General features: G+C 45.9%; 1 protein-coding gene across 17 annotated transcripts in view; it reads left to right on the top strand.

Annotated features, from left to right (window-relative positions):
• Nucleotides 1–18,278, top strand: part of TPM1 (tropomyosin 1) — a 37,362-nt gene that overhangs the window by 10,586 nt on the left and 8,498 nt on the right. For 6 of the 17 annotated variants that reach the window (XM_029064544.1, XM_029064549.1, XM_029064559.1 and 3 more), the window contains 6 exons: nucleotides 8,343–8,476; nucleotides 11,910–12,027; nucleotides 13,932–14,002; nucleotides 14,827–14,902; nucleotides 15,446–15,508; nucleotides 15,843–15,912. In XM_029064544.1, coding sequence (XP_028920377.1) covers nucleotides 8,343–8,476; nucleotides 11,910–12,027; nucleotides 13,932–14,002; nucleotides 14,827–14,902; nucleotides 15,446–15,508; nucleotides 15,843–15,912 — 532 coding nt within the window. Of the gene's footprint in view, nucleotides 1–8,342; nucleotides 8,477–11,909; nucleotides 12,028–13,931; nucleotides 14,003–14,285; nucleotides 14,362–14,826; nucleotides 14,903–15,445; nucleotides 15,509–15,842; nucleotides 15,913–17,553; nucleotides 17,637–18,278 lie in introns of those variants that run through there. The other 11 variants (XM_029064550.1, XM_029064551.1, XM_029064556.2 and 8 more) reach the window with 5 other exon arrangements.

Here is an 18,278-nt window from a genome sequence, read left to right as displayed (position 1 = left end):
TCTCCCCTTTTCCCCAGCCCCCCAGGTTCTCTCCTCCTCCCCCAGCCTCCCAGGCTTTCCCCTTTTCCCCAGCCTTCCAGGCTCTCCCCTCCTCCCCCAGCCCTCCAGCTCTCCTCTTTTGCCCAGCCTTCCAGCTCTCCCCTTTTCCCCAGCCCTCCAGGCTCTCCCACTTTCCCAGCCTCCGGGCCTTCCCCTCCTCCCCAGCCTCCCGGGTTCTCTCCTCCTCTCCAGCCCCCCAGGCGGTCCTCTTTTCCCCAGCCTCCCAGGCTCTCCCCTCCCCCCAACTCCTCCAGGCTCTCCCCTCCTGCCCCAGCCCCCTAGACTCTCCCTTCCCCACCAACCCCCCAGCCCTTCCCCCTACCCCAGTCTCTCCCCCTACAGCCCCCAGTCTCTCCCCTCCTTCCCAGCCCCCCAGGTTCTGCCCTCCCCACCAGCCCTCCGGGCTCTGCCCCCTTCCAGGCTCTCCCTTCCTTCCCTCTCCCCTAGCCCCCTAGGTTCTCCCCTCCCCACCAGCCCTCCAGGCTCTTCCCCTCAGCCCCCCAGGCTGTCCCCCTTCTCCCCTCCAGCCCCCCAGGCTCTCCCCTCGCCCCTCCCTCCTGCCTCCTCGGGCAGGGAGTGCCTTTGCAGGGGAGGAGGTGAAGGTTCTGGAAGGCCCTTTGGCCTCTAGGGCCAGTTGGCACTGGACAGCTTGGCCTAGGGGGCAAGCGGCTTCCCCACCCCATCGTCCCCCCATCGTCCCCCCTCTCCTTCCCTGGGCCTCAGGCCCCTCGGGTGTGGGCTTGGGCAGCCTCCCGTGTTTATTCTGCTGGCCGGGTGGAGCAGGATATCCCTTCCTTTTGGAAAGCTCATTCTCTGGAAAGGAGAACGGGGATGGGAGGACCCAACGGGGAAGCTCTCTGGGAAAGGGTCTCCAGCCGAGCCCACCCCCCTTTAGCCGCCCCTACCCTGTACCCTGCACCCTGCACCCTGCACCTTGGCCCGAGGGGTTTTGGACCAGGGATGTGCAGCCAGCAATCCCGCTGAGACCATTTCAATAAGCCCCTCTTCCCCCTTCCTCTCCTGCTTCCTCCTGGCTCCCTCCCCCCTCCCCACGAAATCCTCTTACACAGATATCTCATTGTTACGGAGACCTGACGAGTTGGGTAACTTGTGATAAGTGCCAGCAATTATTAGGTGCATTCCCCCCGCCCCCTTTGAGTGGAACACCAGGCCTCATTCTTTTCTCCCAAAGCAAACAGCATCTAGCAAACAGGAGAAGGGCCTCAGTGGCAATGGAGGTGATTTGAATTTACCGACTGCATGCTTCCTCTTTTCAAAAAAAAAAAATGGGAGATTTGATATATCTTTGGAAACGTGTCGACTAGGGTAAATGGGAGGTTTGTGGTAAAAGTCTATGGTTTTCTAATTCTGCATAAAGTGAACGGTTCTTGTCGAATGAGTGACCGAGCGGAGGAGCTTTAAAGGAAGAGTGTCTTGTACGTAATAATGAGTTATCTCTAAAAACTTACAGGTGGAGGAATTGTTAGGTGAAAGGCAGAGAAAAAGGAGCTCAACAGAGAAAACCCAGGATCTTTTAAAACTGCCCCTTTGCTCCCGGGGGGAGGGAGAGAGAGAAATTCTGCTTGCATTTCTTCCCATCCCATCTCAGAGTTCTGGAGGTCTTTTCCACAGTCATGGCCCACTGATCTTGACTTTCACCTAGGTGAAGGATGTGCGATTTCAGCTCTGTAGGCTTGTGTTGACCACAAACAAAGCATGCTCTGGTTCATGACGCCTTTGCCTCACACGACCTCGTCTTCAATACTTAAACCTCAAAATGGGGATTATACAGCTCATCAGAACTTCTTAAACTTCACTTTGTTCCCTTCAAAGCCATTTCCATTGCATTTTTTTTTTTCCTTTGCAAGTGAGGTTTAAGGAATGGTGCCAGGTTCACTAATTGGCTCATCTTTTGATGGTCCTGTTTAATTGGGAATTCCTCTTTCAAGGTCTAGATGGGGAGGGAGGAGGGCATGAACCGATTAAGGGATGCTGTTTTGCATTTTGGAGATGGAGTGACTTCATCCTGCAAGCACTACGGGTGCTTGCTAATTGAGAGCTTTGCCCTGGGGCTGGGTGGATCCCACATTTCCCCATCCCCATGGGCCTAAAGTAAATTGGGCAGATGGGGATGGAGAAGGGGAGAAGAGTATTGGCTGCTAAGTAAGCCTAATAGCAATATCTGTGGTATTTTTTAAGTACTTACCATGTGCTAACCACTGAATACATTCAGAACAGTCAGATCATGCGTAATCCCCGTCCCAGGTGAGGCTCGTAGTCTAATGGGAAGGAGGAACAGGTATTTAATCCCCATTTTACAGATGAGGAAACTGAGGCACATAGAGATGTGAAGCGACGTGCCCGAGGTCACACAGGCAAGGGATGGAGCCAGGATTAGACAGACCCAGTATAGACTTGTGTTCTTTCCACTAGGTACCCCGCTTCTGTAGGTAGATTTATTGTAGATGTACCGTCCTACATCATTTAATAATAATATTATTTAAGCACTTACTATGTGCAGAGCACTGTTCTAAGCGCTGGGGTAGGTACAGGGTAATCAGGTCGTCCCACGTGAGCTCACAGTTAATCCCCATTTTACAGATGAGGTAACTGAGTCACAGAGAAGTTAAGTGACTTGCCCACAGTCACACAGCTGACAAGTGGCAGGGCTGGGATTCAAACCCATGACCTCTGACACCCAAGCCCAGGCTCTTTCCATTGAGCCACGCTGCTCTTTAACCGTAGGGTGGGCAGGGAAAGTGTCTACCAAGTCTGTTATATTGTATTCTCTCAAATGCTTAGTACAGTGCTCTGTACACTGTAAGTGCTCAATAAATCCAACTGATCAATTGATTGAACACTCACCTTCAAAAGTGTCCAGATTACAAAAAGGAATCTTAAGTACCTTAAAGTAGCATCAGCCCCAACTCTGTCTTTCTGAACGTGCTGATCTGAGAAAGTCTTTGGCCCAGGGCCCTAAAGGTCGGGGAATTTGGGTAAATCTGGAATTTGGGTAAATCTGACAGCCGTAAAAGGGCATTGCAGTGAATGAACCCCCTGAAGTTGAAACTCGAAGCCCAAATAGCATTGATCATGAGGATATACAGAGTTACAATCACTAAGACTACTAATTGAAGATACCACAGTGATTTCATGACCTATCCTGAACTGCAGAGATGCAGGTGAGGGGTGCAAATATTGTTTCCTTGACAACAGGAACAGCGTGACCTATTGGGAAGAACAGGGGCCTGGGAGACAGAGGACCTGGGTTCTAATCCCCACTCTGCTACTTGTCTGCTATATGACCTTGACTTAATCACATAACTTTTTGGTGCCTCAGTTTTGTCATCTGTAAAACAGGGATTTAGTACCTGTTCTTCCCTCCTAGACTGCAAGCCCCATGGGGGACGAGGATTGGCCTGATTAACTTGTATTTCCTCCATCGCTTAGAACAGTGCTAGACACATAGTAAGTGCTTAACAAATACCATAACAATTCTAACAGCGATGGAGTTTTCTGTAGGGTAAAGTTCTGATTGGCTTAGACTGGTCTAAATGTAATTCTAATATAGATTACTTGTAGATGTGGGGTCTGTACCCTACTTTTCTGCTGACTTGGGTTTTCGCTATGCAGCCCAACGGGAAGTTTGGGTGAATACATTAATTTTTCCTATAGGTAGGTCTTAACATCCACTTTTCTGCTGGACTAAAGGGAGAACCATCCTTATTTCAAATGTTCTCTAAATAAGAAAAGCTGAAGTTCTGCAGCCAGAAAGCATCACCATTTTAATACCTCTCTGACTTCACAAAACTCACTGGCTTTTTGTCATGGAAACTAGTTTCTTCAAATTCCCAGTTATCATTTTTCCTTCTGGAGTTTACATTTCTTTTGCGCAGCTTCCAAGCTCTTACCCTTCCTGCATTCTGCACTGTCAGTGTAGCTCTCCCCGCAATGTGTGAACTTTATTTCCTTTCCTTTTTTAATGGGTAAAGCGAGGCAAAGGCATTACTGCAGCTCGTTCATGTCATTTCTCTCATTATACAAATATGCCTCATAAATGGAAAGGTTCTGGCACAGATGTAGAAGGTTGTGTTTATCTATTATCCATGGGAGTGCCCCTTCATGTCATCAGTATTTTTTCCCCTTTCCTTACCATATAAGGGCAGAAGTTTTGCTTGGCTGCAGAGTCACTTAGGCCACATACAGCAAGCTGAGGGAAGCCCTCCTCCCAGTGTTAACCATCTTTAAGGCAGGGGATAGAGATTCAACCTCTCATCATCCTGCTCTCTCCTCCTTCTCCAGTTCAGTACCCCCTTTCAAAGGGATTATTATGAGCTTTGAGTACTGTCTTCTTAACTGTTTATTTTCATGAGTAGCTTCTGCTGGGGGTTTTACTAGAAAACTTGTTTTTAAAGTTAATGTCTGCTGGGGTGTTTTGTGAGAGTGTGTGTGTGTGTGTGTGTGTGTGGTTTTTTTCCTGTAACATCTGGCTTTAATCAAAATCCAGGGCCTTATGATTTTTTTTTCCCCATTCCACTTAACTCTAAATTTTGTTCATCTTGTAAACCTTTGGATATTGGGGGGGGGGGGGCTTATGCAGATGAAATGACATATCTGTTAATGCCAGGAGGCATTAACAAATCAACGGAATGCAACACTGAAACAGATGTAATTCTAGAAGCTTTTACTAAATCAGCAATTATTTTTCAAAGCATTTCAATTTAAGGTGCTTTACAATGACACTTTTCAAATAAAATAAACTGGAAGGCTTAGCCAACACCCCAATTGCACTCTCTCATGGTTAAAAAGCAGTTTAACCCAGTAAAACTTTGGGTCATTTGCTCGTCTGAAAATAGCTTGCATTTTCAAATCTTTACACTTCCCTTTGAATTTATCGTTAAAACAAACCTGTAGGAATGCAGTGTTGCTAGGGCTGCAGTTGATATTTGAGAGCATTTGGGGATTAAAGAGAACTTTATAGGCTTTTTATTTTGACGTGCACGTTTAGGTATTTCTAAAGGTGAGAGGGAGGTATGCCAAGTATGAGCAATGAAGCAACCTACAAGAAGAAAAGTAGAGAGAAACGAAGCTCTCAGTCAAAAATAGTCAGATCTGTTGGAAATGCCGTAGCCAAGGCCGGATTTGTCGGTGAGAAACTTCTAGGAGTTGCTTTGTCTGGGAGTTGGCAGGTGACCTCGGGTGTATATGCATTCAGCCACATATGTTGAGATAAATCCCTTTGTGCCCCTCTCCCCGCCTCCCTCCAGCAGTAACAGCGTGGAAGCGGGGAAGACCCAGTTCCTTCAGAGACCCCATTTTCTAGTGGGTCAGTGTTGGAGCTCCCCTCATCCCTTTCCCCCCATTAGACATTCTGCATTTAAGGGGTGCTCGCCCCCGCACTGACCAGGATCCTTTATAGCATAGCTCTATGGCCCGTGAAAGTTTCAGGAGAGCAGAAGCTGTGTTGGGTTTTTTTTGTCTGTCTTGTACAATGACTAACATCTTAAATATTAATGCTGTACTGTAATAGTAACGAGCCTGGAGCCAGTCTATTGTCTTGCTCTGCAATTTCTCAGCCTCAGGTCTGTGGAGGGCCCTTTTCAACGCCCCGAAAAGCTCCACAGGGTGAAACTTGCTCCTAGACTTGTATTCCTCTCCAGCCTCGGTCCTCTCCAGCCTCGGTCCTCTCCACACAGTGGGCGAAGAAATGTTCTAGCCGTCATCCTGCCCTCTGACACCCGGGCATGTGTAATATCTTGGTGCCTGCCATAGTTTCTGAAAAATGTGTTGAAATTTCTCCCTTACTTGGTGTGGTAACTGGAGAAAGGATGTTTATCTTCAGTTTCAAAAAATGTTTGAGTTTCGGCGGGCACATGACACTGAACTAAGCAAAGCCTGGAATTCTTTGGGTCTTTTTAAAGTCTTAGGAGCCCCTCAAGAAGCTTACTTGGGGGAGGGGAAAAAAGAGGATGTGGACATCTTCAGAAATGTGCTTTACTGGGGATGAGGGTGCTTTTAATCCATCAGAATAGTTCTGGACCTCACTGTAGGTATGCACCTTTAAAAAGTACATACTATGGTTCCAAACTCACTTCGGCTGGGGTCTTCTTAGTCCTAATATAAGAAATGTCCATATCTGCCCGTGTTTTCATCCCTTCTGGTCTGGTTCAGATTGTACTGTGGTAGCCTCTTCAGCCTCTCCACGGATTTTAAGTGCATTGTAAATCTTGGCTCAGGAGGCAGTGGAGGATCTTTGACGGTTGGGTGTGATGGAATCGGCGGGGGCTGCAGTGTCAGCCATAGCAGCGGAGGTTGTTTGGATGGACTTTCTGGCTTCGGGGGCTTGTATGGGTTTGCGGAGAGGAGGGAGGGTGGAGAAGGGGGTAAGGGAGGGGGCAGGCAGCGATGAAACTGGGGGTAAACATCCGTCCCCTCTTTCTCTGCAATCAGCACAAACCCCGAGAAGGCAGGAGTCCTCTCCAAACGGGTGCTCCTCCCCAGTGGGGCCCGCTGGTCCTGGGATGACAAGATGTCACCGTGTCTACAGTTGTGGAGTAATTTAAATGAACTTAGTTTCCTAAATCGATACCAACGGCAGGCTAATTTTAAAAGATTCAAGCACTGAAAAGACATTGCTGTGATAATATAGGGAAAGCAGTGAGAAGCAAGTGTTACTGCAATGAAAGTTTTCATCTCTTTCCTTCCACCTTTTGTGCTGTGCTCACAAACCGAGTGACTGAAATGCACGCTTTTCGTTTCAAGACTCTTGCAGAGGTGTAGAAATGGAAAGAAGACTCTGTAGTGATGCATATTGCGAAGAAGGAAATATTGTATATTGAAGATAATGATAATTCTCAAGGCTACGCACTATTTTAAGAGGGCTTTTTATCCATGGATTTTCTCATTTTTCTTTATGTGAAAGAACCTGACAGAATTTCTCCCACTCTGGGGAGAAGGAGAGGAGACCCCAGCCTGGCCAGCAAGACTGGTGGGGCAGAGGGAGCCCCCAAACCTGACCCGAGTTGGGGCAAGAGAAGTCCCCAGTTTGTCTCCTGGGCCCCTGGAAGACCCCCTAATTGAGGCCCAGGGGAGAGGACCCACTTGTCTCCCTGGAGCCTCTTCCCAGCCTCCACGGCCTTCGAACCCAGTAAAGCCAAGAGAAGCCCGTAATGGAGTCTCAGCCTAGGCCAAAGCAAGAGTCAGTCAGTCAGTCATTCATATTTATTGAACACTTACTGATTCAGTCAGTCCTATTTATTGAGCGCTGTGTGTAGAGCACTATTCTAAGCACTTGGGAGAGTACACTATAACGAACACATACCCTGCCCACAACGAGTTTACAGTCTAGAAGGGGGAGACGGTCAGTAATACAAATAAATAAATTACAGCCCCAGAGCCAGATGGAGTTGAGGGACCCTGCCCCGGCCCCGATTGCTGGTAGGGAGCCAGGCAAGGAGGAGACCTGCTGGATTCCTCTTCCAGCTCTCATTTGGTTCCAAAAGGCTGGGCGGGCTAGCTATGGCCACCCGCCCTGCCCCCAGAAAATACAGAGTCGGAGCTTGGGCTGACTCCGCGCAGTGCTAATTCCGCTAGGATGCTATTGCTTCCAGTCGCAGTTGTCCCTTTCTGGCAGTTCAACTGATGTGTTTTGTGATTGAGCCTCAGTCACTTATATTCCTTCAAGCCTCGGTGTCCCCATGGGTGAAACGAATGTAAGACTTGTTTGGTTGAAAGTGTTGGTGTGAAGGTGAAAAACTTGTGTGAGTCCATAAAGTTGTCCTGCAGTTCAAAGAGAACACGGATGCTGGTAAGATTATGTCCATGAGCGAGTATCACACTAAGAATCTCTTGCACACTGCAAGGATTGAGGGAATCTTTTTCACTTTCACACAAAGAGCAATAAAAGAAAAACAAAACAAACAAGTACATGAACTTCTGCAATCGAATTTCCTCTCTTTGTCCACGTGACTGCCCGATCACTTTACTATAAATAGTTCTCACTTGAACATGAAGGAGGTGGTGAGTACTAATAGAACGTCTTCAATTATAACAACAATTCTAACAGCTAAACCATGGAGTTGTTAGTATCACCAAATCAAGCCACTTAAAATCTGTGGCCCTTAATTTCCCTGCCTCTGTAAATGGAGGGTAAAAACCTCACCTCCCCATCACTCAGGGATGTTGAGGAGAAAATGAGATGACCCGTGTGACATTATTCATCCCTTAAAATCCTTTCCGGCTCTGTCGAAGAGGTGCTCTTCGGCGTTGGCGTGCGAGTCACTCTCCTGTCATCCTTTGCCTAGGCTGAAGCCGACGTAGCCTCTCTAAACAGACGCATCCAGCTGGTTGAGGAAGAGTTGGACCGAGCTCAGGAGCGTCTAGCCACTGCACTTCAGAAGCTGGAGGAGGCAGAGAAGGCAGCAGATGAGAGCGAGAGGTAAGCCTTCATAGTCCATTCCTTCTTGTACAAGTCCTCTCCCACCCTTTGAGGGCAACTCAGTCTGGAACCAGAGATGGAAACCCATTTCCTCCAGAGATCCTGGGATTCTTTGGATTCCTGCAGCAATTACTGCCCTGGTTTGGGGGGTGGGGTTATGGTATTTGTTAAATGCTTACTATGTGCCAGGCGTCGTACTAAGTTCTGGAGTAGGTACAGGCTAATCAGGTGTGATACAGTTCATGTCCCCCATGGGGCTCACAGCCTCAATCCCAATTTTACAGATGAGGTAACAGAAGGGAAGTGACTTGCCCAAAGTCACAGAGCAGACAAGTAGCAGAACCACGATTAGAACTCATGACCTTCTGTTTGCCAGGCCCGTGCTCTAAGCCACTAGGTCTTGCTACTTTTTGTTGCTGGGGTTGGAGGCTTGATTAGGGGAGGGTGCTAAATCGTAGGGATGGATTTATGGAATAATTGTAGTCTTTGTGCTCATGTTTATAGAGTGATGAATTTTAAAATCATTTTAATGTACGACACTTGTGGCAGGGGTTTTCCTGTATTTTTTAGTCTCGCAGCTTCAGTGTAGAATCCCCTGCAGGGCTGCCAGACCTCGGATGTTCTGTCAGAAGAGCGTAAGTATTTTCTCGGATACACTCTCAGGCTTCTCAACAGAAGGACTAGAAAGCAGCTCAGCCTAGTGGAAAGAGCACAGGCCTGGGACTCAAAGGACCTGGGGTCTAATTGTGGCTCCACCCAAGTCTGCTGTGTGACCTTGGGTAAATCATTTAACTTCCCTGGTCCTCAGTTACCTTATCTGTAAAATGGGAATTAAGACGTTTAGCCCCATGTAGGAACCGGATTGGGTCCAACCTTATTAGCTTGTATCTACCCCAGAACTTTGAACAGTGGTCCACACATAATAAGCACTTAACAAATACCAAAAAGTAAAGGTGGAAAGAGCATGGGCTTTGGAGTCAGAGGTCATGAGTTCGAATCCCAGCTCTGCCACTTGTCAGCTGTGTGACTGTGGGCAAGTCACTTCACTGGGCCTCAGTTACCTCATCTGTAAAATGGGGGTTAAAACTGTGAGCCCCACATGGGACAACCTGATTCCCCTGTGTCTACCCCAGTGCTTAGAACAGTGCTCTGCACATAGTAAGTGCTTAACAAATTCCAACATTATTATTATTATTATAAAAAAAGAGACTACCACAGAGAAGGACCCCCAGCTGCATGGAAAGAACAGTGGATTGGCAGTGCAGACCACCATGCTCTGTTTGTTACCACCGAGTTGCAGAGGGACCTTTGGCATACACCATAAATTCACTGCGTTTATGATCCCTATACTGCAAAACATGGTGCTTATCACCATGTATGAAAGCTGGATGAAGAAGGTTTGGAAGCAGAGAACGCTTAATCTGTCACCAGAAGTTGCCAGCTCTCTTGTCCAGGGCATTTACATTGTGTTTTATTGTTTTTCCTAATTTCATGATGATTGTAAATTATTCCTTGAAAATTGCTCTTGGTCTCTTACAAACATTTGGTGAGCAGGCGCCCGTAACATTTCGGTGCCTGCCAGCCACAGGCACAGTAAATAAAATCAATATTATTCTGTGACGTTCTTCCTGTCGCGAGGCTGGGCCGATTACGACTCAAGGCCGGCATGTATCTGGCACTGCCGCAAAGATTTGGAATTTGGATTAGAACACAGGCTATCTGCTCTTGTGGCGTAGGGGGAAAGAACCTTTTTCCTTCCAAAAGAAAAGGTCAAAGATCTTTCCTTTGAGCATCTAGCTTTTCTTAAAAGTAAGCAAGAGAACGGCTATATCTCTTCCCCCATCCCCTCCTTTAGGACATATTTTTATACCCATTCTCAGCACTTGTGTGTGTTTGGGTATAAATTTGAACCGTTTTTCCAGCCAATTCATCCTGGCATCCACATTACCATCTGTTCTCTGCTCGCCCTTCCTCCTGCTCCACCACTTGTAGATAGCCGGCCTCCCCGAGATCGTAAACCCCTTGACGGAAGGGACTGTGTCTTTTTGTCCCCGGGGACCCAGTACAAGGAATCGTGCAGCGACGTTGGCATCTCCGATCGGGAACGACGGACACTGATGTGTTTTGGGTTTGAACCGAAGTGATTGTGTGTTCTATGATTGAGCTCGGGCAGAGGAATTGATTGTGGCTTGCATGGCACCACTCTCAAGCCCTCTCTCCTCCCAGCCGTGTTCCCTCTGGGCTACGGAATTCAGTCGCAGTGGGCTACGTGCAGGTTTTGCCCTTGTTAGCCAGCTACAGGCAGAACCGGGACTAGAATCCACTACTCCTAATTTACATAAACTCGCTGCATTTTATCTCTACCGTGCAAAATGAGATGCTTATCACTATGTTGGAAAGTTGCATGAAGACAGTTGGGAAGCAGAGAACGGTATGTCTGTCACCAAAAGTTGCCACCTCTCTTGTCCAGAGTATTTACATTTTGTTTTATTGGGTTTTTTTGAAGTTCACTATGATAAATTATTCATTGAAAATTGCACTTGTCTCTTGCAGCCATAACTTTTTTTCTACTGGAGAAGAACTGTGGCTTAATGGATAGAGCACGGGCCTGGGAGTCAGAAGGTGACGGAATCTATTCTGGCTCCACCACATGTCTGATATTTTTTTTTAAATAATATTTACTAAGCGCTTACTATGTGCCACGCACTGTTCTAAGCGCTGGGGTAGATACAAGGTAATCAGATTGTCCCACATGAGGCTCACAGTCTTAATCCCCATTTTGCAGATGAGGTAACTGAGGCCCAGAGAAGACTTGCCAGCTAAGTGGTGGAGCCAGGATTAGAACTCATGACCTCTGACTCCCAAGCCTGGGCTCTTGCCACTAAGCCACGCCCCTTCTCTATTTGACCTTGGGCAAGTCAATTCACTTCTCTGAGCCTCAGTAACCTCATCTATAAAATGCGGATTAAGAGTGTGAGTCCTATGTGGGACAGGGACTGTTTCCAACCTAACTTATATCTATGCCAGCAATTAGAACAGTGCCTGGTATCAGAAGTGGTATTATTATTATTATACCAACAGCAGGGTCCAATGTACAATCATTCCTGTTGATTGACTGACTGCCTTTCCATCTCTATTCATAACAGCTTCGTGCAGAATGCTGAAACTTACATCTGACATCATTATGGCTTTATCTCCAGATCCAAAGAACAATTTTCGTGCAGAGCAAATTGAAAGTCTTGCATTTGTTTTTCAGCCCACCGACATCAGGCCTCGCAGTTTGACAAATGAAAGCGCCCCTCTGCTCAGCCTGTTGTCATATGCAGGTTATCAGAGGCACAATGACTGAGGCTATTTCTCCAGGCAGTGGAGGGGTGATGGGTGGAGCCAGATGCTAAATTTGTTTTTGTATCCCGCTGGCCTTTTCCCTCAGAGGAATGAAAGTCATTGAAAGCAGAGCCCAAAAAGATGAAGAGAAAATGGAAATCCAGGAGATCCAGCTTAAAGAGGCCAAGCACATTGCTGAGGATGCGGACCGCAAGTATGAAGAGGTCAGTTTCCAAGATCAATCGGTGGGATTGATTCCCTGCCAGTCAGGGCTGCCGTCTGTGTACTGCCTGACTGCCGGTCGAGCTAGAGTTGACAAGAGGTCAACTCTTTCCCTAGAGGAAATCCAGGAGAAATGGGACCCTACGGGTATGGAAAGGAAGGGAGGGGAGGAGCCTCCCCTTTAACAGTTGTACAGTGTCACCATAATTGGCCTCCAGCTGTGTGAGCTGCCATTTTTAAAACCAGTATTGTTTACTGACACGGCCCTCTTGCCATGCTGAAGGAGATTTAGCCATTTAGGGTATGAATTCTGGCTGCCAAATGTCAACCTCTTTCAAAGTTCCGGGCGCTCCCCTGTAGTTGTGTTATTAAAGAACCATGTGTTCTGGGGGGAAAAAACACCAAAATCATGTTCTAATAATTAATGGGAAGTAATAGGTTAGAGGGTTGAAGGTTCAAAGATACCAACAAAAATGTCTTAGTTTGTGTTCATCACTAGGGCGAAGCATCACACCTTTGCCATTTCATTATTGTTTACTGCAGTGGTTACTGTAAAGTTATGAAACCACCCAGAAAAACAAAGTGCACTAGGCTGAGGCCGAGGCTGGGAAGCATAGCCGCAACGTGCCATGGTTGATGTTACTCAAATTGACACAACTGCTCCGTCCCATAACAAATGAACTTGTGGGTCTGATTGTGCCAGAACTTATGGGATGAACATTTCCTCAATGTCCCCTCATGTTATAGCAGAACTGGTTGTTATCCCCTGACTCTTCTCGGTTTTCTTAGGGGAGAAAATAAGATAACTTTAAAAAAAAAAATGGGTTTATGTACCTGTGTAGGTCGGCCTTGTGGGTTAACAGGCCAATAACAGTTATTAATGGTGAAGTACATTTTCAAGGACTAACCATCTCTTAGTTGAAAGTGCCTGAAAAGTGGCACTTACCCTCCATCTTTGAGAAGCTCTAACAATATCGAAAGGGAAAAGAACAGAATCTCCATTCCAGAAGTTCTGGCTGCTATTGTAGACACTTGTTATAAAAGTTGTCCAAAGGTTTAGGGAAGACCAGAAAGGGCCTCATGTTTCAGTGTGATGATTCGCAAGCACTGTGTTTCTTCCTTTCTGCCTTTCTCAGGCAGGCTTATTCTGGCGCCCCTCCCACCCTACATATTTTGAATCTGGTAGCTATAGAATTATAAGTTGCATCAGTGTCAGAGGCCTGAAATTGAGAGTACGACCAGTTCCTCTAGGACTCGGGGCTTGCGTTCATGGAAAGCCCACGCTGTAGTACTCACCTTGTGTCCAGTACCAAACCCAGGGTGTACGCACAGAGCCAGTGACACCACGGTGTGTCAGATCCATAGAGGCTCATGTCCACAGATGAACAGTCCTTAGTTTGCAAACAGTGTTCTAGCCAGAGGCTTCTCTCAGAATACCATATCTCGCCCCGTCGTGCGCGTCTAGTGGTTTTCCCTTATCTCGGTAAATCCAAGTAGAAATGCATCGCTTCTCTCCACGCTCTCCCAAGATCAGACTTATTGCGAACCTCAGCGCCTTTTGTAGGAAGCAGCGTGGTCTAGTGCATAGAACCACGGGCCTGGGAATCAGAAGGACCTGGGTTCTAGTCCCGGGTCCACCACTTGTCTGCTGGATGACCTTAGGCACGTCACTTAACTTCTCTGGGTTTCAGTTCCCTCATCTATAAAATGGGGATTAGGACGGTGACCCCCACGTGGGACGTGGACTTTGTCCAACCTGATTACCCCAGTGCTTATCTACCTCAGTGCTTAGAACAGTGCCTGGCACACAATAAATCCTTATCAAATACCATCAAAAAAAAAAATGAGACCCCGAGAAATCTCCGATGCAACAATGCGTGTGCTTTGAACTTGCTTTTGGCTGCAGGTGGCCCGTAAATTGGTGATCATTGAAAGTGACCTGGAGCGTGCCGAGGAGCGCGCGGAGCTCTCGGAAGGGTAAGTGGCTCCTGCCACAGAGTATGATTTGTGTGTGTGTGTGCGCGTATGTGTGAGAGCCACTGCAGAGCAGTGACTAAACAGCATGACCTACTGGCAGCAGCCCACGTTTACCTGTTTGCAGCTCTGAGCTCCCTATTCGCTCCTCTGACTGGGATGAACCACTAGCGTGGAACTCGAAGGGAATGCGTGTTGGGTGTCTGCGTGTTGACTCGTCACTGCATGCTGTACTCGCACACTGATTTTGTGAATGGCCTTGTGCATTTCATGTGTCCACTAACAGCCAAGTCCGACAGCTGGAAGAACAGTTAAGAATAATGGATCAGACCTTGAAAGCATTAATGGCTGCAGAGGATAAGGTACTACTGTTAGCTAATGTGCGGTTTTTAGGTTTAACAGCAACCCCAACCAATCTTTCAGCTTCCGTCGCCTACTGGTTCATTTGGTAACGATGACTGGGCCTTCGCTACACTCTTCACTCCTTCACGTCTCGCTTTAAGTGCTTCCTCTTGATACTTTTGATCCTTTGTTTCCCTCCCAAACAATCTTTGGTCCGGCCGAAAATGAGCTCAACGATCACACTTTAAAAGCCCTCGGAGCATTTCAAACGAAGCCCCTCCCTGCTGCTGTTGCAAACCCAGGGCAACATTTGAGGAGAAGCCTGGCGTTTTAATCTTTGATGGTTCAGCTCCTTTAAGGCCGTTCTTTGTCTCTGGAACTCAGTTTTCATTTTTCTTCATCTCTTCTTTTTCTCTCTCTTCCATTTCTTTTGCTTGATTTGGTCTCCTGCCCCCACCCTTCCTGCCTCTGTTCCGAAATAATAGCAAATGTGCCGAGCTTGAAGAAGAGTTGAAAACTGTGACCAACAATCTGAAGTCACTGGAGGCTCAGGCTGAGAAGGTAGGCCAGAAGCATTATGTGGGGAAAAAAAAAATCAATCAGGCAGTGGTATTTACTGAGAGCTTAATCTGTGCAGAGCACTGTACTGAGCGCTTGGGAGAATGCAATGCAATTAGAGAAAAAAACATTTTTACAGAGAAATGAGTAAGGAAAACCAGCCAGTCTTGAATTTCTTTCCAGCAAACCACAATTCAGTGGGAATTTTAGTAAATGGTAACATTTTGAGTCTGTTACTTTGGTGACCACCAGAAACCCGATGCTTCTCTCAGATGAATATATTGTGTTGGATTAGGTTTTATATTCAGCAATATAACTTAAAACACTAGCCATATGGAAAAGTTATTGTCAGTTGTTTCCCCATGTAATACACTGACTAAACAAGTGAGAGCATTTCTGGAGTCTGCTATTCAATATGAGCCTCAATTTACTCATGTACCCAGTATATCCGTAACATCTGTCTGTAAGGGTTTTTTTGACATATTGGAAAACAGGGGCATGCATTGAACCTTGACCTGACATCTGGAATCTGCTTTCTAATTCCAGTACTCACAGAAGGAAGACAAATATGAGGAGGAGATCAAGGTCCTCTCTGACAAACTGAAGGAGGTAAAATAAGATCATCCGTGCAAAGAAGTTCAATTTTACTAATCTAAATTGAGGAATCATGGAGATAACTTTGGCATGGACGTATTTATTCTAAGGTTATCTGGCACTGCCGAGCCCAAATGGTTGATCATCATCATTAATATTTATTGGGTTTCCCTATCCTGGTGCACAGAACCACATTTGTGATATCAGGTATCGCTGATACACATCATTGGGGGTCACTTTAAGCTTCTTTTGTGTGGAGCTGTCATTGAGTACATGTTGACTTTTATCGTCCCTACTGTCCCCATATTCACAGGGACAGTTTTTTACTTGAATAAATTAATCATTCTAGGCTGAGACCAGAGCTGAGTTTGCTGAGAGGTCAGTAACCAAACTGGAGAAGAGTATCGATGACTTAGAAGGTAAGACTCCATTACAAATCTCTGTTTCTACTTCTAGCCTTCCTGAGGATTGCCAGTATGGTAAAAAATACTTTTCCCCACTCAGATTTATCAACTATAATGTATTTCTTAGGCAGTGTTTTCCTATTATTATTAATCATATTTATTGAGTGCTTGCTGTGTGCAAAGCACTGTACTAAGCACTCAGGACAGTATAATGTACACACATCCTTTCCTCTGATTGTCTCAGACTGTGGTTTGTAATAGAGTGTGTGGATATAGCTTCAGATAGCTTATCTAGAGCACCACAAATCTTTTATGGCTTTATTAAGAATTTTTTGTAACAGAGTCAGGAGCTCTGTGCTTTTGAGATTTGTTCTAAAGATGCTTTACTTTAGGTTCAGTTTGAGTGTAGTCATTCTTGCTCCAACTTAGAAATTGTGTACCTGAGGAAACCTCATGTTGTGGAAAGCCACTTGAATGAAGAAAATTTGTGCGTTAATGTGTAGCTGGTTCAGAGATCCCACCAAGACTGACATCTTTCTATGCAAACACTTATGTTTCTGTTACCAAATGCTTGAAACTCTGGACAGTCATTGTTGATTCACTGTTTTAAATGCTGTAAAGTTCAAAATACTCACTCTACAGTACAGTAAACCTGAGGCAGAGGGGCTGGGAAGCATAGCAGTAGCTTGCCTGAACAGACGTTACAAGCATACACACAACCATTTCTTCTCGCACAATTTCTCCTGTGGATCGGGATACATTCAGAAAAGAGGCACGTCGTGGGGAGAGCATTCCCTAATCTTGTTAAAGAGTTCTGCGGCGTAATGAAAATTCACGTTGCTGCAGAACCGGCTCTAACAGTTAGGTTTTTCTAGGTGTATATCTGAATTATGAGGATTAGGAGGAGCCAGCTATAGAAAATGCTGTTTCATTGTCAAGAGGAAATGAGAGGATGGAGCAGGCAGCAGAGAGATGGAGCTTGAAGATGAGAATGGCAAATGATTTTAAAACATCCCCCAACGTAGAATGTGGTATTAAAAATAGCATTTTTTCTGTGCCTCTAGCAAGTCACAGGGTTAGTGCTTTAAAGATGGGACTAGAAAAAGTAAGTTGTATAATCCAGTAAGAACCAGTTAAGACAACAGCTAATTTAGGTCATTTTAAGTGAAAATACATCTCAGGTGCCTGTTCAATTATTTAAGCTTTCATTCTGATAACTGGTCATTCAATTATTATTCAGATATTCAGCTTCCTGCCTCATTTAGAAGAGTTCTTATAAGACTAAGAATTCTCTTTTTACCGGTCCTTCTGGCTGCAGGATTCTGACTTATTCAGGGTAATTCTATCATAGGTGCCCAAAACACTGTTTTCCTTGGTTTTCATTTGGGGTTTGACCTGCTTCGCTGACTCCGTATTTATGATTTTTCCACACCGAGTTATTTTCCTCTCTCTCTTTGTTCTCTTTAATTGGTGTTTGTTTTATTGTTTATAAACTTCCTCTTCCATCTGCGCTGGCTACCTGCTCCATTTACTTCCTGCATTTTCCCTTTCTTGCTGCTGTTTCCGGATGGCATCCATGCCTCCCTCTACATCCTCCATCTCCTGATCATTCTCCATGCCTATGCACTCCTGCCTCTGGCTCCTTCACGGTCGCAGATGAGTTGTACGCTCAGAAACTGAAGTACAAAGCCATCAGCGAGGAGCTGGACCACGCTCTCAACGATATGACTTCAATGTAAATCTTCTCCTATTCCGCCTGCTTGCTTTGTGTGCCCTTTTTAAATTGCCAAATAAACACACCGCGCTCTCTTACCTCTCATCCACAAAACCCGGCCCCCTCTCTCCTTCCTCCCCAACTCTGCAGCTGGTTTGCTTTAATCCCTCGATGCCTCTAACTGTACTTGTAGTTTTCACCCTTTTTATCACTTTGGTTTACATAGCAAGACCGCTTGTTAGATTTTTCGACTCCCTTAGCCATAAAAGTAAAGCCTGTCAGTCAGTCATATTTATTGAATGCTTTTTGTGTGCAGAGCACTGGACTGAGCGCATGGGAGAGTACAATACAACAATTAACAGACACATTCCCTGCCCACAGTGAGCTTACTGTCTAGAAGACAGTAAAGCTGATGAACTGCTATCTTAGGATACGTATATCATCTCCTACGTATATTATATTATCTTAGGATACATATATTATACAAATATTATAATGCATGTATTATACGTATATTTATTTTCCTCCCTGTGGAATTTTTTACAGCCACTGATCCAATTAGTCCCACCTCTTCACCCCCTCAGAAGGGAGATGTTAGCATTTTGAACACAATCTTTTTAAAGCGGTTAAGCTGATCTCAAATCAGCAGGTGCTTTCTTAAAGACTG

Source organism: Ornithorhynchus anatinus, chromosome 5 (genome assembly GCF_004115215.2).
Source record: "Ornithorhynchus anatinus isolate Pmale09 chromosome 5, mOrnAna1.pri.v4, whole genome shotgun sequence".
NCBI classification, from domain to species: domain Eukaryota; kingdom Metazoa; phylum Chordata; class Mammalia; order Monotremata; family Ornithorhynchidae; genus Ornithorhynchus; species Ornithorhynchus anatinus.
Note: the sequence above shows the minus strand (reverse complement) of the source record. Positions and strands in the feature narration are given on the sequence as shown.